Source organism: Ambystoma mexicanum, chromosome 4p (genome assembly GCF_040938575.1).
Source record: "Ambystoma mexicanum isolate Mex_15411 chromosome 4p, UKY_AmexF1_1, whole genome shotgun sequence".
Lineage (NCBI taxonomy): Eukaryota > Metazoa > Chordata > Amphibia > Caudata > Ambystomatidae > Ambystoma > Ambystoma mexicanum.
The window spans coordinates 522518945-522543359 of record NC_090927.1 but is presented as its reverse complement, the minus strand read 5'-3'; the positions used below and the strand labels follow the sequence as shown (position 1 = coordinate 522543359).

The 24415-nt window shown below is 45.4% G+C and overlaps 1 protein-coding gene across 1 annotated transcript in view; it reads left to right on the top strand.

Moving 5' to 3' along the window:
- Nucleotides 1–24415, top strand: part of SNTG2 (syntrophin gamma 2) — a 1542102-nt gene that overhangs the window by 389231 nt on the left and 1128456 nt on the right. The window contains exon 7 of the mRNA XM_069605189.1: nt 2763–2850. Coding sequence (XP_069461290.1) covers nt 2763–2850 — 88 coding nt within the window. The remainder of the gene's footprint in view (nt 1–2762; nt 2851–24415) is intronic.

Genomic DNA, 24415 nt, shown 5'->3' with positions numbered 1-24415 from the left:
CCAGCTTGCCACTCATACCCTGCTCAATTACCCGTAGGGTCACAATCTAGTGTTGCTATTTCCTGTTTAGGATGTTCTCAAGGTTGCCCTTTCTCTCAGATAGCACAGCTTGAGCTACCATAGCGTATGATTGGCAATCTTCAAAAAGTATTGTCCTTTGGTGTCCAGCTGAAGTTTACGACCAATGTTCATTAACACTAATTGACTCTTTCCTTATAGCCCAGCCTGCAAATACTAATACTCAAGGACTTGAAAAACATAGCAACATTTGTCAAATTACAATTATAAGGAAAGCGATGCAGATTCCTCGCATTGTGATTTTCTTACTTTACAAGAGTGGCAATGCTATACACATCCGATATGTATAGTGGCTCACAATAAAGGTAGACACTAGTGTTTACTAGGTGTAATCTCTCCGCACACACCCTATGTGAATATTAAATATTCTTGCAAATTCCGAACCTTCTTAAAGATGCAAGTTTTTTTTGTTAGCGGTGGTGCCCGTGTAACAGATTCTGTAATGTTCCACTACAAAAATCACTACTAACCTTGATGAAGGTTGAAACAGAAACCTGCCAATTCCTCTCAATTTGTAGAAATAATGTCTGCTGCAGTGCATCATTTCTATCAGTGGGTCAGGCTTATTTTACCAGTGGTAGCTTTTAATTGAAGGTGGTTCAATATGTCCTACAAATAAGCCAATGTGACCGAGGATAGCGAGTGATCTTGAACCAAACGAGAAGGGGTGTGTTGGTTCTCCCCCAAATAATTTTTTTAAAAAAATAATTGTGCTTTTTACAGCACACTTCAAAGCTCAAAAAAAGGTGCAAAAAGCCAGACATTTTGCAATTTGTTTTGGGGGGCAACTCATGAAAAAATCACACAATATATGCCAATATAAAAACATGTTCATGTTGACGCTCCATTATAGATCAGTATTTCCATAAAATAGCATGCTCATGTTTGGTTTGCACGTAATGCTGGCACTGATACCATAAGAAAACATGTCCATACTGGTTATGACAATATATCTCAGTATCCCCATGTAAGAACATACTCATGTTGGCTCTGCCATTAAAAATGTCATGCCACAATACGAGAGCATGTCCAAACTGGCTGCACCATAATGCCAGTCTAGCCAATTAATAACAATTACTATGCTTGCTTTTATTATAGATGCCAAGTAAAAAAATGCTATGCTAAAGAAATAGCTAGACTGGCTGCACCAAAATACCAGTCTACCACATAGTAACACTCATCATGCCAGCTTTATCAAAGCTGCCTAGTAAAAATATCATGACACAGTAAGACATGGCTACACTGTCTGCATCAAAATGCGAATTAGCCAGATCAGAACACTTATCATGCTTGAATTATTATATATGACAAGTAAAACAAATGCTATGCCAAAGAAATAGTCACAGAATAAAACGTATCATGCTTGCATTATCATAGATGCCCATCAAAATATGATGCACCATCACTCCACCTCTCCCCTGCCTCCACCAAAAGCAATTATCCAACACAAGCACATGAGCACACATTCACAAAACATTCACTTATTCATTCACACGCAGCATTCGTATGCACCCATACAACATGTACTCGCTGACTCACAGGTGCACCCATCATCATACAAAAGCATATACCCATAAATACACATACATCAACTTTAAAGGTATTCTTACCTTCTGCCCAGTTCCAGATGTTCCAATAACCAACACCTCCCTGAAAGTGTTTTTGCTCCCACAGCACGAACAGGAACTAGGAAGCAAAGAGCGCTCCATGGTTCCTGCAAATGCGTGCTGGAGCCGGAGCGCGTCTGACACAGCGACCAATCTGTTTGAATGTGTCAGCAGAGGTGCAGAAGCCCACCCTGCTCCCACATTAAAATGTGCAGTTCCCCAACCTGCATCCCAACGGGACATGCAAGTCTAGGGTGGCAAAATGAGTGTTTCCCTTTGACAGTTTAAGGGCGACACCTCAATAATGGGCGGAGGGGGTGGGGTCCTGGTGGGTCGGCACCCCTGTGCCCACTAGGGGCGAACCGCTGCTGGATTTTACAGCACTTTAATCTGTTTTTTTTTCAGTTTGCGCTGATGCACGCATTTCTGTCGCAGATTTTCATTATTTTAAAACAAAATTGTCAATACGATGCGGGTTCCTTTACTATGCAGACACTGTCCATAGAGCAGGTAATCAAGGAAGCTCTGAGGTGCAAAGCTCTTGCACAGTAAAAGTGCATTCCTATCAGATAACTTGGCAGACAGGCCAGCCCTTAATGCACCGTTTTGTACCTTCATCCTTAAATTCACAAATGCTTTTTCCACTGGGCTCTTGGTCATGATGATTTGCACATGACTAGTGACTGTGCCTGTTTTTTAACACATGCCAGTTAAATGTGAAAGATACAGTCAACTCCAAAGAATTAAATCGGAAACGAGCACCCCGAGGGATAATATAAAATAAGACAGGATAACATTTCTCTTTTTTAATAACAATTATAATGTGTCCTTCAATTATTCTTTCTGATGATAAATGATTCGTCTGATTGCCCATAAAGGTAAAGTTCATTCACCATGTAAATTCCTGTTTTATGGTTTTACTGCATGCGATTTGTTATATTCACTGTAGAATGCTCTATATTGAAACTGTGTTAAGCACCTAATAACAGATTATAGCGGTGCATCATCAAACGTTGCCTTGCATTCTCTGATCGGTTTTATGAGATGATGTCAGATTGGTGTTTATTACCTTGGCAGGTTCATCTCATGCGCAATGCTGGCGATGACGTCACGCTCGCTGTTCAGTACCTCCGAGAAGCTCCATCTTTCCTAAAGCTCCCATTAGGTAAGAGAAGCATGGAAGCAGAACAGGAATGGCTTCAATCACTGAAAGAAATACGCATGTGCATGACCGAAAAATGTATGGAATGGAGATACGTTTTTAAAATTCGATCTTAAAAAGAAGTGAAGATTGTGGTGTAATCTATTATGGTTTGATTGTCCACAAGACATTCTCTTTTGGGAAGATTTTAAGAACCAATATATCTTGATGGAGCTTTAGGCCAAATGGATACATTTACTGACAGGACCCAATTCTCTAGAGCAGCAATGGCATTTGTCCATGCAGGCTACTGGAGTGACCTCGAGTGTTTGTGCCACTGTGAGTAGGTTGCGACCGAAACGTTAATACATTTTCTATGTTTCTGCCCCTGACACTGTAGCATATGACTGTTTGGCTTAAACCAATGCTTGGAGAAGCAGGTGTGCAATGGATCACTGCTGCACTGGGGCGTTTGTATTGACATCAAGCTATATGAAGGATTTCGCATTTTCACGGGTTTTGGAAAGAGCTTGGAGCAGAGAGAACGTTTAATGTTCAAGAGGTTTATGACCCCAATATGATTTAGCTCCAGTACGTGTTTATATATTTTAGACTGCACATGAGGTCCCTGGGTTAATATTGGTTTAATTGTATTTCATATTTAATAATGCATTTGCTCTGATCTATACAATCATTTATGATGGAGAGTATTCTGTAATGTGTTTGTTCTAGGTGTATTGGACTCAAAGCACTTAATTCAATGAGGGTATTATTCTGATGGTGATTGAACCTGCTCACATATCCATCAAACAATTGACCATCTGTTAATGCCATGCTGTTCTGTTCCTACATATAAAGTTGCTTGCTGAAGGAGCATGAATCACTGAAGGTCTGCTGCACCCCTCCCTGCATCCTTCCCTAGTGTTTCCCCCTACCCCTACCACCCCCACCCTTCTTCCTCTCTCCTCGCCCTACCTACTCTATGGTGCTCTCTGTCTCTCCTATCTTTTCAAACTGCTTCTCTATGGACTATCCTTCTCTCCTCACTAAATCTGTTAGGAAGAAGTTTAAAAGGACATCCTGGTCTCCAACCCAGGCCTCCCTATCGCTGACACCTATACCAGTGCTTCCTCTAGGCAAACCCTCAGTAACATCCTCTTTCTCGTTCCCTCGTCAGACTTATGGAAACTTCATATGGTCACTGTGCTTTCTCTTTTCTCTTCTTCTCCCATTAATGGTGGCACCCGATGGGAGGACCTCCTGGCCTCCTTCGACTCCTCTTAGGACATCATTAATGTTTACCTGAATGGTACTGTCTTGGTCCAAGGCCCTCAGGCCAATCTCCTCCTCTTTGATACACGCTTCCACGCCTCATCAATTTCCTTGCCTCCCCCTGCTGTGTCCTCCTTGGCCACCTTGCCCTCTCCTCCTTCCTCCTCGGGCTACTTCCACATCTCTGCAGGGCGTACCTCTGATTTGTCCCCCTCCCTGGAAGTCTTTATCAAGGATGGCAACCTTCTCCATATTGCCACTGTAAACCCTCTCTCAGTTGTCAAACACTCCTCTGACATCTGCACCATCCTTGAAGAACTTGACCTCAATGTCCTCAGTTTCACCGAGACATGGTTCATGGCCAGCTCTGTCACGTGCTTTGACACTCTCCTCTCTGATGGCTACAAGATATTCTCCGCGCCCAGGTCCAGCCGTTCCGGAGGCGGTGTAGCCCTGATCTTCCCTGAATGGATTCCTGTCTCTGTCATTCCGACACAGGCCTACTCTTCTTTTGAATGCCTCATCTGCAGGCTCTCTCTCTCTCTCCTAGCCAATCCATTGCTGTTGCTACCATCAATCGGCCACCTGGTCAGATCCCTTCTTTCCTCTCTGAGTGGGTGGAGCTCTCCTCTTACCTCTTGGTCTCGACCACTCAACTCCTCCTTCTTGGAGACTTTAATATCCATCTGGTTGCTTCCTGTCCTTCTGCTAGACTCTTTCGCAACCTCTGTGACTCTCTCTCACTCTGTGTCCTCCCCTCTGGCCCGATTCACTCTGCAGGACACACTCTTGATGTTCTGATCTCTACGTACCTTTCCCTTTCTATTCCTCTCACCTCTCCCCTCTCCTGGAGTGATCACTTTCTCCTTTCCTCCCAGCTCACTCTCGCCACCCCTCAGGCCAAGCCAACACTACCACCTACCTTCTCGGTTATCCGACCCATGAAGCATGTGTCAGTTGAGGCTTTCGCCGCCACATTCTTCCCCTCCTCCTCCTTTGGCTGACTCACACCCTGACACAGCCTTCTCCATTCTCTACTCTGCTTTCTCTGATACTCTTGATGTTCTTGCCTGTGTCATGAGGATTCGCTTGAGGTCCAAAACCAAGTGCCACTCCTGCTACGACTCAGACATCGCCATCATTAAACGCAAGTTCAGGGTGGCTGAGAGGAAATGGCATGCTTCTGGTACATCCTCTGACAAACTGGCCTGCTGCCTGCTCTAAAGGCAATATCGCCTCTATGTCCACACCAAGAAGAGAGCCCACATCCAAGTCTGCATCTCTGCAGCATCTAACAACTCGGCAAAACTCTTTAAAATCTGCAAGGAGCTGGCCAATCCTGCTGCAGTCTCACCTCTCCTGTCCTCTGCACGGCCCTGGCTTCTCATTTCATCTCTAAAACTTAGGACATCCTGTCTGCTCTCTCTTCCTCTCCCACTGAAAGGGGCCCCTAGGGGACCCTGACGTCTATGGAAACAAGGCGAGTCACCACATACGATAGAGATGCCAGAGAAGAGGTTGTATTCCCAAAGCTAGGGTTTTATTGCATAGCAAAAGTCTCAGTTGGCCAACTCGGTCTCACGCCCCGCGACGTGTATCTCTAGACCTCGAGGGACGCAAGAGAGCGAATTACGTACATCAGTTACATATATACAAAATGCATATCAAACAATCAGCTATGACATGTTTAACACCCCGCCTTTATTGGGTTTCTTTGAACTTGGTGTGATGATGGACATCTCCAACCACTATGACACCTTCAAACATCTATTCTAGTAACGATTTGCAATTTGTGAGTGCGAAGGCATCTTTCGATTATTGAATAGAACACAGCGCTTCTGTTCTTGGAAGCGAACTACATACGGGGGGGGAGTTGCATTCCAGACCTTGCTAGCTATCAGGTGCTATTCGCGTCCTGGGAGCTGACATGCTCTAGCGGGCTCAGCAAAGGTGGGCCATAAGAAAAGCATAATTAAAACTTTTAGCAGTATTATTCTAACATATTCTACCATATAACAAGACTGGCTGGCAGCTGTGAAATGGTTAAATGCCCTGCAGCTCTGCTCCAAGGCTACATTCGGGAGGGAGCCGGGCATTCTTCCTGGCGCTGCCTACGTTTGTGTTTCAGCGAACTCTCGTTATCCTCACGGCCCTGCGGCCTTGTCCTTTTCAAATACAGACAACAATGTTTCACAGTCGAGCAGTGTACGCGGAAAATGTACTGCGAAGCAATAGGAACAGAAAGCAATGAGAAATGGTTTAGAAAACATCAAAATGGCTGTTCACTGGCAAACTCGAAAATCTATATTTTGTCATATCGTGCATGAGACGGTTGGCCCACGGCCACCAAAATGCGTTTGCGGTCTCAAAGTAGAGGTATTTGTATTTCTAGACTGACAAACCCTCCTTTGGCCGTATGCCAAACGTCTCATCTATTTATTGAAACCTCCTCTAGTGATGATGAATCTGAAGTGCTTATATCTGAGTCTTGCATGCTATCGTGGACATCATTGTCTTCATCAACATCTATTGCCATTAACTCTTTTACTGCTCTCATCTCATTTGGGTCTGGGCTAGTTCGATCATGAGGTTGTTTTTTCTTTGTTATCATATGCGTGCATCCTTCTGTACATCCCTCAGTTACCTCAGCGCAAACTATGGGTAAACAATGGGAAACTTTAAATGCATTGTGGAGATAAAAAGAAAAGAAAAGAATTGAAAAAAAGGAAGAAGAAGAAAAAAAAAAAACACAGTTACATCAATTATATATATATATAGGGAGGAAACAGTATAACTCGAGAATAATAACTAAATGTCCAAAATTGTAAAGGTTTCTCTCATAAAGTTCAACAGAGCCAGGGTCGTAGATACTTTTTCCCCCCTTCTCAGAATTAGCCACCTGTCCTGCAAGGTTAAAGTGCTTAAATTTGAAAGGTGCGTCCCCAACCATTTCTCTCTGAACTTAGTTAAGGTAACACAATTCATCACTAGATGCTGTAAGGTTTCAGCCTCTTGCCCACAGCCTCGACACAGCAGACTGGGTTTTTCCTCTTTTTTGGTTCTTCTCCCTAAGACTTCTCTTGTGTGGAAGAGGTTTAGTCTGAATTTTAAGAACCGCTGTCTTTCCGTATTTGAGGGAAATTTATCCAAGTAAGGGTGGACGGTGCCTCTGCAATAGTGCTCGTCCATGCCTTGGGGGATTGATGGCAAAGCACTGAGCCTGTCCAGGGTGGCTATCCAGTCCCAATCCAAGAGTTTTCTCTTTACCATGAGCGGATTTAACATGAGATTGTCTGGTTTTAGTGCTATGGTATTCAGGATTTCTAAACAAATTAATTGCCACTTGGTTAGGACCGGAATCAATTGTCTTTTGATTGCTTTGTTAATTGCCACAAATCCACTTCTTTCCTGGGGGTGCAGACATTTGCAGAGGAGTGTCAGGGATTTCTAGACCGTAGATATGTAAAGGGACGATAGGCCTAGTTCCTTACGCACACTTTCCATTGGAGTTGATGTCGGTAAGCCCAATACTCTTTTCCAGAATAGGCCCTCCAACAGTTTCCAAACATCTGAATTGATGAAGAAATTCGCCTCTGCTGCGTAAGTGAGAATTGGCACAACTTTCAGTTTGTAGAAATCTATCAGAGGACGAAGGGAAAAAGAACAGTATCGTCGCTTGATTAACAAGGCTTGCGAAGCTAAATTCGTAACTTTACTTCTAAGCCTGCAGATACCTGGACCATCTTGGATGCTGTTGTTTAAAGTTACTCCAAGGTATATCATGGACGAAACCACTGGTACTTCTTCCCCGGAAAGGTACCACCTTAGATTTTTCATGCCGATGATAGGTCCTAGCCTCAAGATCTTTGATTTTTTTGGATTTATACGGAGGCCGTTTCCTTGTGTGTATGACTCGAGTGCCTTTAGTTGCCGCTGAAGTCCGATGGCCGTTTGGTCTAGCAAAAGAAGATCGTTTGCAAATAACAGCATTCCCACAACGGTCTCCGCGATTTTTGGGGGGAAACACCTCACTGCTTCGAAAGCTTCCTGCATGTCGGATATAAAAAGGCAAAAAACAGCGGGAGCCAACCAACAGCCCTGTTTCAGACCGTGCATGGCCACCACATTGTTTGAGAGGTTGCCATGTCTGTCCAACCTTACTCTGAGGGTTGTCCCCGTGTGTAGTGCTTCGAGAGGTTCTCTCAGGTTGGTCGGACATCCCCATTTCCTTAATTTGTGCCATAGCATTCCGCGATCAACAGAATAGAATGCCTGTTCCAAGTCTATTGACGCGATATAGATGTTCTTATATTTCTTGGCCTTAACCATGCATTTGATTATGTTGATGAGTAGCACATTTAAGGATGTTCCAATTCCCTTTCGAAAGCCTGATTGCCAAGGGTCCAGATGGTCTGCCAGCCGACTCCAATCATTTAGATGTTTCAAGATTAGTGCTGCAAATATTTTGCCGACGACATCCAAAAGGGCAAACGGTCTGTAGTTAGAGGAAACTTTAAATGCATTGTGGAGATAAAAAGAAAAGAAAAGAATTGAAAAATAGGAAGAAAAGGAAGAAGAACAAGAAAAAAAAACACAGTTACATCAATTATATATATATATAAGGGGGGAAACAGTATAACTCGAGAAAAATAACTAAATGTCCAAAATTGTAAAGGTTTCTCTCATAAAGTTCAACAGAGCCAGGGTCGTAGATACTTTTTCCCCCCTTCTCAGAATTAGCCACCTGTCCTGCAAGGTTAAAGTGCTTAAATTTGAAAGGTGCATCCCCAACCATTTCTCTCTGAACTTAGTTAAGGTAACACAATTCATCACTAGATGCTGTAAGGTTTCAGACTCTTGCCCACAGCCTCGACACAGCAGACTGGGTTTTTCCTCTTTTTTGGTTCTTCTCCCTAAGACTTCTCTTGTGTGGAAGAGGTTTAGTCTGAATTTTAAGAACCGCTGTCTTTCCGTATTTGAGGGAAATTTATCCAAGTAAGGGTGGACGGTGCCTCTGCAATAGTGCTCGTCCATGCCTTGGGGGATTGATGGCAAAGCACTGAGCCTGTCCAGGGTGGCTATCCAGTCCCAGTCCAAGAGTTTTCTCTTTACCATGAGCGGATTTAACATGAGATTGTCTGGTTTTAGTGCTATGGTATTCAGGATTTCTAAACAAATTAATTGCCACTTGGTTAGGACCGGAATCAAATGTCTTTTGATTGCTTTGTTAATTGCCACAAATCCACTTCTTTCCTGGGGGTGCAGACATTTGCAGAGGAGTGTCAGGGATTTCTAGACCGTAGATATGTAAAGGGACGATAGGCCTAGTTCCTTACGCACACTTTCCATTGGAGTTGATGTCGGTAAGCCCAATACTCTTTTCCAGAATAGGCCCTCCAACAGTTTCCAAACATCTGAATTGATGAAGAAATTCGCCTCTGCTGCGTAAGTGAGAATTGGCACAACTTTCAGTTTGTAGAAATCTATCAGAGGACGAAGGGAAAAAGAACAGTATCGTCGCTTGATTAACAAGGCTTGCGAAGCTAAGTTCGTAACTTTACTTCTAAGCCTGCAGATACCTGGACCATCTTGGATGCTGTTGTTTAAAGTTACTCCAAGGTATATCATGGACGAAACCACTGGTACTTCTTCCCCGGAAAGCTACCACCTTAGATTTTTCATGCCGATGATAGGTCCTAGCCTCAAGATCTATGATTTCTTTGGATTTATACGGAGGCCGTTTCCTTGTGTGTATGACTCGAGTGCCTTTAGTTGCCGCTGAAGTCCGATGGCCGTTTGGTCTAGCAACAGAAGATCGTCCGCAAATAACAGCCTTCCCACAACGGTCTCCGCGATTTTTGGGGGAAACACCTCACTGCTTCGAAAGCTTCCTGCATGTCGGATATAAAAAGGCAAAAAATAGCGGGAGCCAACCGACAGCCCTGTTTCAGACCGTGCATGGCCACCACATTGTTTGAGAGGTTGCCCTGTCTGTCCAACCTTACTCTGAGGGTTGTCCCCGTGTGTAGTGCTTTGAGAGGTTCTCTCAGGTTGGTCGGACATCCCCATTTCCTTAATTTGTGCCATAGCATTCCGCGATCAACAGAATAGAATGCCTGTTCCAAGTCTATTGACGCGATATAGATGTTCTTATATTTCTTGGCCTTAACCATGCATTTGATTATGTTGATGAGTAGCACATTTAAGGATGTTCCAATGCCCTTTCGAAAACCTGATTGCCAAGGGTCCAGATGGTCTGCCAGCCGACTCCAATCATTTAGATGTTTCAAGATTAGTGCTGCAAATATTTTGCCGACGACATCCAAAAGGGCAATCGGTCTGTAGTTAGTGGGCACGGACCTATCTCCCTTCTTAAAGATCGGCACAAATATGGACGTCGTCCAAGATTTAGGTAACTTTTTTAGTCTTGTTATGTTGTTATACAAATCCAGCATGAACGAAGCCCATTTTTCCGGGTCCCTTTTGAGGATGTCGTTGGTGAGACCATCAGGTCCTGCAGCCCTTGAAGAATTGGACTGTTTAATAAGGTCTAGAATATCTTGTTTTCCAAATTTAAAGTCCCAGGGCTCATTCGATGGTAAGAATGGGGCAGGACCACAGATTTTCCCCATAGAGTAAAGGTTCCGAAAGTGAGTTTCCCAAACTTCTGAGGCTATTGGATTTACCATTTTTGAGTCGGAAGGGATGTTTATTTCATTGATCAACTTCCAAATACCAGTGATGTTTTTAGTAGATAGGTGAAGCATCTTCTCACTGTCTTGTTGCATTATTTGATGTTTGTGTTGCTTAAGCCAGTTCCTGTAGGTGTTTCTAGCTTTAGTATACAGGACTAAGTCAGCTGGTGCTCTAGTTTTAACATATAATCTTCTGGCTTTTTTAACCAGTTTTTTTTTTGTCACTACTTGGTGATCATAGTGGTGCCGCTTGTATTGGTGAATTTCCTTGGCGACTACTTTTGGGCGAAAGATCTTCAGTGTTTCAGCATATTGTATCAGGTTTGGACCTTGGTCCTTGATTAAGGAATCCAGCACCAGGGCCATCTCTTTTCTTCCCATGCGTAGTCTATTGCCACCAGGAGTTGACTCAAGAAACTGGTTTGGTAGATGTTTGCCTGGTACAGACGAGAGCTTGTTCCAGGCCTCAGATTTGAGTTCCAGGATGTTGTGATCACTCTGGATCGTGGGGATCACTTCCAACGATATTAATTTGCCAAAGAGATTTTCTGATACAAACATATAGTCCAGTGTACTTGTTTGGGCACCCCGTTTCCATGTGCGGGCGGCTGGTTTGTCGTCCGCCAAGTTACCGTTTACCAAGTATATATTTCTGGCTAGTAGTTCCTTCTCCATGACCACGCCTCTCGTTATTTTTTTTGAGGCGTTCAAAGGCAGGAACTCTATTTTCCTCTGCTTCTTGTCGTAACATTCCATGTTCAAGTCACCACATAGCAGAATTTCAAGTAGTGGGCATTCAATCCTGGCGTCGTCTATGGCTTCCAGTAGGACTTCCATAAGTTTGTCCTCATCTCGGGCTGTCGGGGCCCCAGTATACGTTGCATATAAGCAACTGTCAGTCTGAAGTAAGTGAAGCTGGTTCTGATGTGGATGAAATCCTAGTAAGTTGGATCCAAGGGTTTCTGTTTAGAGAAGAGAGCACTTTTATGCCACTGGTGCGCTTTACCCCCAACAGTAAACCCGAGCTCGGTCTGCCTTTTGAGCCCTTTGTTGTGGGGTTTAGATAAAGCTCAAACCTGTCCAGAAGAGGTAGATCACACAACCAGGTTTCTTGCAAGCAAAATAGGTCGTAAGAGGACAGGTGTGTTGCTGAATTGCCAAGTAAATGCACATAACCCCTTGTGTTCCAACTCATGATCTTTATCCCTTTTGGTTTGGAGTTGGAGTGGGCACTCGTAGATGGGTGTTGGCGTTATGACTTAGCAGATAGGACCCCAGCCAGCCAACTCCAGTCGTCTTGACTATTCACCAAGTTTAGTCCTGCTTTTTCTGATTGAATATGCACTTGGTCTCCTCCACTATCAACCTCTGGGGTCCCTCTACCACTATTTCCTGCTTTCATCGGATGATCCTTATAGGGTTTGGTAGTGGTACTTCGGTGGTTGTGCAGTAGATGTTTCCGAGTAGCTACACGGTCGGATCTGTTTTCCTCCTCCAACTCCCTAAGCACGAATCCACATAAGTTAAGTTTTGGGCCCAACTCTAAGAGTACATTTTTAGTGTTTTGATCAGTTGTGTGAAGAATCACACTGTCGTGTCGCTGTTCATTATGAAATTCGATCCAGTCTAAATCCCTCGATTTTAATTTCTCCAGAAGATCCAGGGATTGTAAGAGCCTCATAACGTTAGCCTGATTCATAATTAAGTTGTCTTCGTAGCCTAGAGTTCTTTCCAATAGTATTCTGTAGTGTTCCTTGGCATTTTTTGCCCCCGGTCCATTGTGGGCATTGTGATTGTTGGGCCCACATGTCGGTTTTCTCTCAGTCGTTTCAGCCCATGACACTGTTCTTTTTGTTTCCTCTGACGCGTCAGGGCTGACTCATTTATTACTGGTAGTTTCCAGGGATCTCTGGACAAGAAAGTTCTGTCTATCTTCCAGTGTTGTGTAAACCAAGGCGTTAGATTGGTGTATGTCTGCCCTCTCTTTTTCTGTGGGGCTGGCCGATATTTCTCTACCGGAGTGCACTCTAGTTTTCCACTTGAGTTTTTTATCGAAGACCGAGTTCGGAATCGATAACGTGGGCATTAAGGGCTTTTTGAAGGACACTAGCCGCACCGCCCTGTCTTTAATCGTCTGAGCCTTCGTCTCCCCTTTAAGGTCAACTTCTTTTATCTTGCTGTATATTTCTGGATCTTCTTCCTCGATACCACTTTCTGTTCCGGAGGTATTCGATCCTGACTCCCCCTCCCATGTGGTGTTTATGTCTGAATAAACAGATAAGTCCAGGAGAGAGATGTCCATGTTGTCATTTGTCGACGTGATGTCCAGTGGGCGAGGGGACTCATCAGGAGTTACTTTTAGGCGGGCAGCAGGAGCAATTTCTGTTTTTTTTGTTACTGGTCTCTCATGAGTTGGCAGTTTGCAGGGAAGTGCCAAGTTTCTTGGAAGGGATAGACCAGTTGCAATTTTAGATCTCAATGTGGGTTTTCTTGTAGGCAAAGGTCTCTGTCCTATAGGTTTGTCCGTTGGTATGACTATTTTCCCATAGTTTTTGTCGCCTTTCTTGTTTACTTTAAGTAGACCTTCCTTCATTGGGGATAAACCTGATTTTGGTTTCTTAAATAAGTCAAATAATTTGATGTTGCTAGTTGGCACTGGAGCCTCGAGCTGATCCCGTGTAACCAGGGGCAGAGTATTAGTTGCAATGGAAGATGCTGAACATCCTTCCTTCGGTGCTAGCCTACCGTCCTTCATTACTGGGCTAATTGCCCGCACAGCAGGGTCCGTGTTGGTAGAACTGTCCTTGTATTTAGTAGTGGAAAGTTCCTCAAAAGTACTCTTTGTAGACAGAACCACCTCCTGGTTATGAGTCTGTTCCAGGGAAGTCAGACCACTCTCCGGGCCACCTGCACTCCCTAACCTGAGACTTGTCCTTTCCGATCTTCTTATTTCTTTTTCTTTTATGATTGGCTCGATGATACTTTTCAAAATGTTTGTCGTATGTTCGTCATTTTTTTTGAGTTTCGACTGAATTGCCGAAACAAAGCCTTCTATAAAGATCATTTTAGAAAACATCATTGCGATTGTTGTCGTATGGTCCCGAAGCTGATCATTTTGCGACTCAATAAGTTTCATAAAGGGGCCATTACAAGAGCAAAAGCTGTGATCATTCCAGGATCGATTTGGGGATCCTTTTTAGAAGGAGCATCTCCTTGAGTTGATTCCAAGACGGACAAGAGATCCTCGTCTGTGGGAGAGGGTTGTCTTCTTTGCCGTTTACTTGGAAACGGCGCTTGCTGGGGGAATACTCCTTTATGGAATCTTTGTGAGGGTCCCTGAGGTAAAGTTTTGTTGACTGAGGCAAGAGACCCCCCCCATTTATTTGGTGATGACCCCTTACGCTCAGGGATAAATGTGTACGACCCTGGGGTGGTCATTTGTTGGGATCTAGACCGTGGCGTAGAGGGGTCCAGAAGACACTCTCGAATAGTCACCCTGTTTTGCTAGTTCGTACTTGAATAGTTTGTGTGGAAATCGGTGTTCAGTAAGGAAATCCCGAAGGGTTTCCAACCGTTGTCCGATTTTTTTGCTGGAGGCTGATCTCTTTTGTTCCCATTTAAGGAACCGAAGACAAAGGGGTTCACAACAGGAGGTGCGGTTGGCCTTAGAGAACCCTTCTCATCATCATAAGTTGCGCCCAAGTCCTTTGGGGAGGAGAGAGTAGAATTTAAGGGAATCGAATTGGGCGAAACCTCCCACACTGTGGCCTTGGGGGACAGTCCTATTTGTGGTTTCGCGTTCTGGCCCCTATCGTCAATGACCACCGTGCTATTAAAAAGTCCCCGATTTTCAATTTCTATGGGGGGCACTGATGTATCCGGGGTCTTGGAAGACTGTTGGGGCTGTAGGTGAAGCTGTGTGTGGGAGCCTTCCCCTTCTCCTATACTTGATCCGTTCACCACCTCCTCAGCCGTTTCCACATTTGTTTGTAAAATATTTTCGAATGAGGCAGTGCTGCATGTAATGGCTACCTCGGGGTAGCAGCCCACTCCTGTCCTATATGGCGAGAGCTTTGAGACCGGTGAGTCCGCCATTGTGAACAGTTAGTCAGTAAGACGAGGCCGAATTACTAAGATTTCAGAAGTACCAGGTTGATATACAGGTCTTTTCAAAATAAATAGATCTTGCAGTTACCTTGCTGCCTTCTTGTCTCCCTGCCACAGTCTGCACATAGGGGCACTTCCCGAGTGAATCTGGCACCACAGCGCCTAACAGCCGCACAACAGCTGATGGGCTTTTCCACGCCGGGCTTAACGCCGCGAGGGTGACTCACGGCTGAATAAAAGGTCCGGATAAGTCACGTGATCTGTCACGTGATGCAGCGTGGCTCCGCCTCCTCCAGGAAGCAGAAGGGGCCACAGCAAGAGCTATCTGCAGCTCGCAATGCTGTGAATAGCAGGGTAGAGTTCAAACTGCAAAACAAAGCTCCAAAGTAATGCAAACACATCGCTCAGCTGACTCACGGCTGACTAAAAGGTCCGGATAAGTCACGTGATCCATCACGTGATGCAGCGTGGCTCCACCTCCTCCAGGAAGCAGAAGGGGCCACAGCAAGAGCTATCTGCAGCTCGCAATGCTGTGAATAGCAGGGTAGAGTTCAAACTGCAAAACAAAGCTCCAAGGTAATGCAAACACACCGCTCAGCTGACTCACGGCTGAATAAAAGGTCCCGATAAGTCACGTGATCCATCACGTGATGCAGCGTGGCTCCGCCTCCTCCAGGAAGTAGAAGGGGCCACAGCAAGAGCTATCTGCAGCTCGCAATGCCGTGAATAGCAGGGTAGAGTTCAAACTGCAAAATGAAGCTCCAAGGTAATGCAAACACACCGCTCAGCTGACTCTTGGCTGAATAAAAGGTCCGGATAAGTCACGTGATCCGTCACGTGATGCAGCGTGGCTCCGCCTCCTCCAGGAAGCAGAAGGGGCCACAGCAAGAGCTATCTGCAGCTCTCAATGCTGTGAATAGCAAGGTAGAGTTCAAACTGCAAAACGAAGCTCCAAGGTAATGTAAACAATGTATACAACAACAGCACGATAGGAATATTCCGAACACCACTACTAATACTTAGGGAGTTCAGAGCTTAGAACGTGCATTTTCTTTATTGCTTCAAAGATCGTGGGGGAATAGTCATCAACATAAACGCAACATGCTGATCCCACTATTTTGCAAATTCCCCCACGATCAACCAGGATCACATCGAGAGCCATTCTATTTTACAGCATCATTAACCTGATTCCTCTTTCTTCCAACGTCATGTTAAATAATATATCTGTTGTTGTGTTTATTGTATTCTTTAGGATTCTGGACAGTTGCCTTATATTATAGGAGTTCACTATCTGTCGTAAGAATGGAATGAGTGATTTTGCTACATCAGTTGCTATTAAAACACCTTCGTCAGTCCTTTTGACTCTAGTTTTGGATAATCTGGCCATGGCTGCTGTTTCTAAGAGGACTACTCCTGGGAACAGTAGCCCTAGGTAACATGTACCTCCTCAGTTTCTGGGCAACCAAGGGTATGCTTTCTCTCCACATATAAAATAAACTGGATCACCTACGTATACTGGTTCTATTTCCCATCTTATTACCACTGTATTCATACAACCAGCATATGTTCTGACTGAAAAAGAGCCTTTCTTTATTAGACAAAAATGAACAGTTCTTGGGCTATAATTCACTGTGTAAGATGGGGGAATTGCATCTTTGTACCCTTCTGTTCTTAAACGAAACGTCATTACAGATGTTTTTTCTGGCCGGGGCAATCTATCTCGTCTATTTTGTCGTGTTATCTTCCGTGTACTTTTCCTTGTGGGCTCTGGGACTATTACTTGTGCTTTATGAAAAATGGAACAACCCACAGGCTTCATTATTATCTCCTCAAACTCATTCATGTTGGTTCTGTCTAATTGACCCGTATTACTCTCATTCCATTTCCCATAGAACATTGCACCTAAAGATGCACTACATGCAGAACTTAATGGTAATGGCTGCACATACCACCCTATTCCTTTCCCGGCATGCTGTGGTAAATGGGCACATACCCAGCAGTTTGTTTTCTTCAGGATTGCATGTGTCATGTTCATAGGTGTTATTTCCAAATCCTTCCCTGTGTTTTTCTTCCATTGGGGGTAGGGTATAAGTGATCACCTGAACCGGGCTTTCAGTAGTGGATATATTAATTATTGGTAAAAACATTTCTAGTGGGTGTATTGTTTCTACCCACCATAATATTAGGGCTGTCGATATTGGTGCTACCACGCTCATAAAGCACATTATTATCGTTAGTACCAGCATACAATTTGTTTTACCATGCGTTTTTCTTAAACTTATAGTCTTTATAACTGACTCATTCTCAGCGTTGGTGGTACAGGAGGAGGCTGGAACCGGTCCCGGCATGTTTCTCATCATCCTTCTTCTTTTTAATCACAGTTCGTTGTGGATATCTTTCTTCGTCGCGCTTGCTCTGATGTTAATAAGTTCAATGGAATTGTCACAGTTCAGTTTTGCTTGTCCTTTTTTTAGCCTGGATTTGATTATTCGTTTTTAGGTTAGATCACTTGTCCCCTCTTTTACTGCTCAGAGGACCTTTGATCAGTTATCTTATCGACTTAGTATCATGTGCGCCCAGCTTGTCCGCTCTGGTTCCGGACACATGTACTGTTAATCAGTTATCTCACTTGCCATAGTACCATGTGCGCCCAGTTTGTCCGTTCTGGTTCAGGACACATGTACTTTTTATGATCGCACCGAGGAGCCGCGAGTCTTGAATTGTCCGACTTGCATAATTCTCACGCTTCTCTCCTCTACACCTCTGGTTCCTTCTCCGTCCATGAGCTGAACCAGAGGTTGACGTAAACACCAAAAAGACTGTGGATCACTTTGTCTTCTGAGGCCACAGGTTGTAGTGCCTTGCTCCTGGTATCGTATGATCCGTGAACAGTGCCGGTGCACTTTCAGATTCAGGCTTGAACTCAGCCTGTGGCGCGACTGCAGGTGCTGGTGTGCGCCGCGCCACTGATGCAGATCCGTTCTTTGGCATGCTGGCAAGTGCTGATGGGCGCCACAGGGGTACACAATTTAGTTTTGCTGGTATCTGCAAGGCAGATTTCGCGTTGGTCAGCAGTGATGTCGATTTTGCTGGGCAACGTTGGGGCACTCTTTGCCCTTCCCCCTCTTTGGCAATCGTCTCAGGCTTTGTTTCGAGTTTCACTTCTCGTTTTGGCAGATTAGGTGGCTGCTCACTGGCAACAGTTTCTTTCGTTTCTGGGACCTCTGTCTCTTTCCGGTCATCAGTGTCAGGCAAGTCTTTCAGTGCAGTTGGAATCTTCTTGGCATGGGTGGGTGGCATGGATCCACGACTTCCTTCCATCCACCCGTATTTCCGTCTGCGTCGCCAAAAGTACTTGATGGGGCCCGCGCAACCTGGGTGCTAATGATGACTTTCTTTCAAAGTTTTTTAAGCAGCACCCAGTCTCCTGGCTCCAGCGGGTGCCCCGGACCGGTGTATCTCACTGGTAATGCCTCCTGCACCTGCTGATGAATCAAACACAATTTCTGCATTAAAAGGCCACAATAAGTACTAAGCACAGGATGTTCTATCTCACTAAGTCGTTTTGGCTGAGGTGCGCACCAAACATTTGCCGGCCTCCCCATTACGATTTCGTACGGGGAGAGCCCACTTTTAGCCTGTACAGATGTACGCATGCATAATAGTGATATTGGTAATGCATCCACCCAACTCAACTTGCTTCCCGCACAAATCTTGCTAATCTTTGATTTAAGAATCCCGTTGTGCCTCTCCACAAGACCGGCAGAACTCAGATGCCTTGAACTATGGAATCTCTTATCAATCTGGAGACCAGCACATATCTGTAATACCACTGCACCCACAAAATACGGTCCATTATCAGACCATAGGACCCGGGGCAAGCCAAATCTGGAAAAGTACTCCTTCAACATTACTTTTGCCGTACTCATTGCTGTGCAATCTTTCAAAGGATATGCCTCCACCCACTTACTGAATGCACAGATCACCACCAAGACGTATTTTAAGTTTTGGCACCTCTCCATCTCTATGAAATCAAAATGGATTACCTCAAATGGCATGGAGGGCGGGCCAAAACTGCCTGTTGGAGTCACTGTTCCCTTTCCTACATTGTGTTGTAAACACGTGATACAGTTCTGCATCAACCTCTCTGCATTCTTTTTTATGTTTACATTCTGCCATACTGTAGAAAGGTGCTGTATTCTTTTTTTGGCACAGATGTGCATAGGGCTGTGGGCCATTGTGACCATTGCAGTCACATACGAATTTGGCAACATCCAGTTTCTAGTTCCCTTGTCCACCCAACAACCCTCCAGATCCAACTCAGCAGATCCCTCTGCCCATCCCTGTATTTCATCGGCCGTAGCCTCGGCCTGCATTTCTTTGACAGTTGCAACTCCATCTTCTATCATACAGGGTACTTCCTCTGTTTGAACCGTCATCATCTTGGTACTCAAATCAGTGGCAGTTTGTTTCGCAATTCTGTCTGCAAACGCGTTTCCCTCTCCTACTTTGCATGTTATTTTTTTATGTGCCTTGCATTTCACTATTGCTAGGCGCTTTGGAAACGTGAGTGCAGACAGCAATCGTACAATGAAAGGGCCATGTTGAATTCTGGAACCATGTGATGTCAGAAACCCTCTCTCAGCCCAGAGTCGACCAAAGTTATGAACCACTCCAAAAGCATACTGACTATCAGTATATATATTCACATTCAAATTTTCAGAAATCTCGCAGGCTCTGGTCAATGCTATTATTTCCGCGGCTTGTGCTGAATTATAGGGGATTCTTTTACTTTCTACAACACTCTCTAGGGTAGTGATAGCGTATGCGGCAGTTGTCGTGCCAACTGGTAATTTAAAACATGAGCCGTCACAAAATAACTCTCCATCCGGCTCTTTCCGTGGAATATCACTTAAATCAACTCTTCCCTTGGTTTCTTCCTCAGTGACCATTAAGCAATCGTTGGGGGGTGATTCATTCTTCCCAATTTCTTTTAAGGTCAGTGGCATTAATTCTGCAGGATTCAAAGCGCTACACCTCATAATTTGGAAATGGGGCGCGAACAAGATAATCTCATATCTTGTCAATCTAGCAGAGGTGAGGTGTTGCGTCTGTGTCTTATTTAATAGAACGTCTATGGCATGTGGCACCATCAGAATTAAAGTGTGCCCCAATACCATCCCTTCCGTTTGTTTCACTGACGCAGCAGCCGCCGTGACAGATCTGTGATCTGTGAAAATGCCCCCTTAAGTGCTGATGGTTCCCAATAATCCCCCACCAGGCATTAGCCAGCTGTGGGACCCCAACACAAAATGCATTCCCCCAGTCATGTTCTTGCCCCCCTGGGACTCCCAATCTTTGAATTGCAACCGCTGAATAGGCACATAAAAACTACCCCATAACAGGGGTGAGTGGGGGGGGGGGGCATGCCGCCCTCTGCTGGGTACCGTAACAGCATTGTACACATGGCCCTTCAGTAGCCTAACCTAGTTAACATGGTATTAATTTGGAGGGCCCCTCGTGCTCAGCCACCTGTAAGCCAGCTGCAGATAGTCGTGTATTTCAAGGGCATGGCCCCTCCTCTCCTGACCTGCATGAGGACAGATATCACTTTGGCCATGACTCCCCTCGCGTTTTCCCTTCCCAAAAAACGCCCAGTGTTGGGGCCGAAGCAGCGGCCCCAAAGCAAACTGGCCCCACAGTTGCAATTTGGCTATCCATTCCCTCGCACCAGGTCTGAGTGGGTCCTAGTTTATCTTGTCCATCAATGACAAATGAAGTGCGTTAAACCTGCGTGCAGCACATACAACTTCTTCACCCACTGCTTCAGTGACATCCCTCCTTTCCCAGTTTATAATAGGAGTTACTGGACTGGCTGGCAACCATCAATGTATGGGGGGGCAATGCACCCGCCTGTGCCATCTTACTAATATCGCACCTTTGTCCCCAAGAAAAACCTAGCAAAGCATACCAACGCGAGGGAATGTAAACCATTCCGTACTCCCCCAATCCTCCTCCGTTCCTCATGCAACTTGAGGAATGTACCTAAAACGCGTAATGTTGGGGAATCCTTTCCCCGTTGCCCCTGGTCCGTGGTGTCTAGCCTAGGGGCTCGCCTGAGCCCTTCCGCCATCCTCGAATACCGCCGCAAAAGTGCAACAGCCATTCTTGGGAGCGCCAGGGGACCAATCTGGTGGTGCTAGTGCGAGGTACAATTATGTTTTACATTAACATGAACATAGCGTTTCGCGTCCTGTGGGCCAACTTCTAAGCGCTTTGGAGGAGGCTGGCGTTTGGGCTGGTCACTTCTATAACAACCATGCCTGCCACGTGGGGATCCGAGACCTGCAAAGGATCAATTGCTGATACTTACCAGCCCATGTCATAACCCATAGCGGTCCCCTGGAAACGTGGCTGCTTACAAGAAACGTGTCGTCTGCCATAACACAAATGTGGCGCCAAGCCATACCTCTGTCCTTGGTCGCTATTCACCTCCGCTATTACCCGTTCCACAATGCCCACTGCAAAATTGGCCGTGACCGGTTTCACCCAATCGCCATGAGTAATGTTGCCACAACTGTGCTCATCTATTGAATTGCCACCATTCTGTCAGGACTTGTCGCCACATGAGACGTGAAGCCGGGGAAACGCAGAACCGGATTTCGCTCTTGAATTGCACCGAAACATAAAACAGCCGTCGCTGGGGCCGCAAACCGCATTTATCGCAGGTGGTGCGACTGTGCCCCACAAGGGTTTCAACCACGGAAACCAAAACAACATTATTTATTTTAACTCGCTCAGACAGTCCGCGGGCATCGAGGCGCTGTTACCAGATTATTATTTTTGTATTTTCTTTTTTTTTCTTAGTTGCGTATTTATAACGTGCTTAAACACCCAGAGGTTTCTACGCGTGGACCCGGATATCGAACCTGTGTTGCTTCATGTCGTCTTGCTCCCAAGGCACACACGTTGCCGCTGAGCTATCCTCCCATTGTTTCTAATTTGCCCCCGTGCATAGAGCCGCGAGGGTTCGTGGCAGCCCGTGCCCTGCTCCCCTAGGATGCCACTTTGATCCTCATTAAAGCACCCTCTCCAGTCCCTGCAATTATCTACCTCACCCTTTCTTTGAGCACCTATTACATTTCCCACAGTGTTTATTGTACGACGGATTGAGAGCTTGACTGGCTGTGTTAGTTCACCGTGCACAGCCCTCGCTACTCACCACTGCTATGCTTTATATGAATAATAAATTATTATTTGGCTCAAAGGGTTCCCAGTATTAGTCCCACGGTCACCGACACCCCAGCAGCTCCAGGGATTCGACCCCCTTAGTACTCTCCAATGACATGGCTTGAGGCACGTGTGTTAATAACAGGATCGTTAAAGGCATTATCTGGCGCCTGCCAGTCTGACCCCTTAGGTATACAAAGCCGAGTCATGCTGCGACCCCGTGGCCCCCTTAAACATTGTGCTATCGCTCCGCTGTTCCACCAGCGTTAAAATACGAACATATCCACATCGAAACGAAAAGGTTTTGTACCTCAATCTGACATCGCATTTGGCACCCCAATGGACTCCTGCCTGGAACTTGCTGCCCCCTCAACCAATTGCACAGAAAAACCAAACGCTGAGTTTGTAACATAGCTCCAAAACCCCCTGCTAGCAGCCGTAGCGCCGCTCTTTGCCCTTTTAAATCATTGCACCCACACCCAAATCGGCATAAACTAGGTGTGAAAACCAATGCCATAGAGCTCCCTGGAACTCATAGCCCCAAGCATTGTGGTCAGCAGCACTTCCATTGCGCTACTGCTCTGTACAATGCACCGGGGTGCGATCCCTTACAATGGCAATGCTCGGCATGCAAAGTAGCACCTTAACCCGTGCTTTATATTAAATGACCCCCAGTAAACATGGTGCAGTGCCACCGCCTACAGATGTTACACCCAACGCTCACGGTAACTTACACCATCCTTACCTCTAGAACATGTCAAAGCGCTCCCTAAACTAGAATTATATGCAACAGCGCTTCAACAACTTAGCATTACCCTGTAATCAACAATTGTATCTACTCGAAAGGCCTTATTCCATCCCCAACAGAATTGAACATTCCCTTGTTTTCATCGCACACCTTGCCAAGCTGAGAACACACCAAACTCCAGTTGCCTTCTTCTTGTACAACACTCGGGGGCCACATTCACTGAAAGCTCATATCTGCACTGGAAACCATGCCCACCAGCTCCAAACACCACGGGTCCTTGCATCGTACACGAGCGCCAGCGGTGCTGCGACCCTGATCTTGCCGCCGGCCTCACTAACCTTCCCCTGCTCACACGGCAATCATAAATAAAAATTAATCCGCGCTCTGAACCTGCATACTCGTCTGCCCCTGTAATCGGCACTGCAACAACCTCGCGACTGCCCGCTATCCACTTACCCATAACTTCACACCGCACCGCACAAAAAAGACCCCAAATCCGGTGGCCGGCCGCCTTTTGTGAGAGCGCCGCGAGCTGGCACCTCGCCTCCACTGGAACACCTCCTCCACTGGAACATGCCTTTTCCTTCCCAATACAGGCACCTGCTCAGGAGCACCCGAACTTTCCACAGCACACGAACGAGCAGGAAAACGAAACGAAGTCCTCCTCGAAAACGAAAACCTTCTTCTTTTTTTTTTTTTGTAAAAATATCTTTATTAAGTGCTTAAAGATGATACAAGGGTAATAAATTCAATTCAATAAGAAGACTTTTGTGGCAATTACATTCCCCCCTCAAAGCAGAAGGGGTAGTTGATTTTTTGTGTTCTGAGCTCAGCATGGCGCTGAGGAGGTGGCAAGGTGCCATTAGGGGCCTATGTCTATCTCGGAGAGTTATGCGATGGGATAAGGACTCTTCCCAGAGAGTTTTGCGATGGGTGGGTTGCTAGCATCAGCCATGGGTTTAGTTGGTATTTCGGGAGATCAGTTTTGTTTTGCTGATTACATAGCATGGTGCTATGTGAGTTATTTGGTGTTTTGACTTCAGAATGGCGTTGAGAATGTTGCAAGGTGCCATGGGCTTAATGGGATATCAGCATTGTGCTGTATGCTGTCTGGTCTAAGGCAGCGTTTTGTGTAGAATATAAGTGATAGTGTTCTGGTTTGTGACTAGGGTTTTGTATGATGGTTAGAAGGTAGGGGCTGGTTCCCATCTGGATGGAGTTACCTGTTTGGCCAACAGTTGCTGATATGGTCTGGTCAGGCGGAGTGCAGTATGTGGCACATTTGTGTGGTGTGGGAATGGTATTTTCTAGTTTAGGTGGTATTCATTGGGGGTTTTCTATCTTCTTTTAAGTGATTGACTTTTGGTTTGGTTGGTTGGTCCTTTGTTTTGTCACAGTCATAGGGGGTCAGATATGTAAGGATCTGATGTAGCTGAGTGAGTGCACGAGCCATCTTGTTTGTGATGTCACCTTTAGAATGTTAAGGGGCAAGCTGAGGATTATGATTTCAAGGGTGACAGTTGGGCTGGTGGATGTT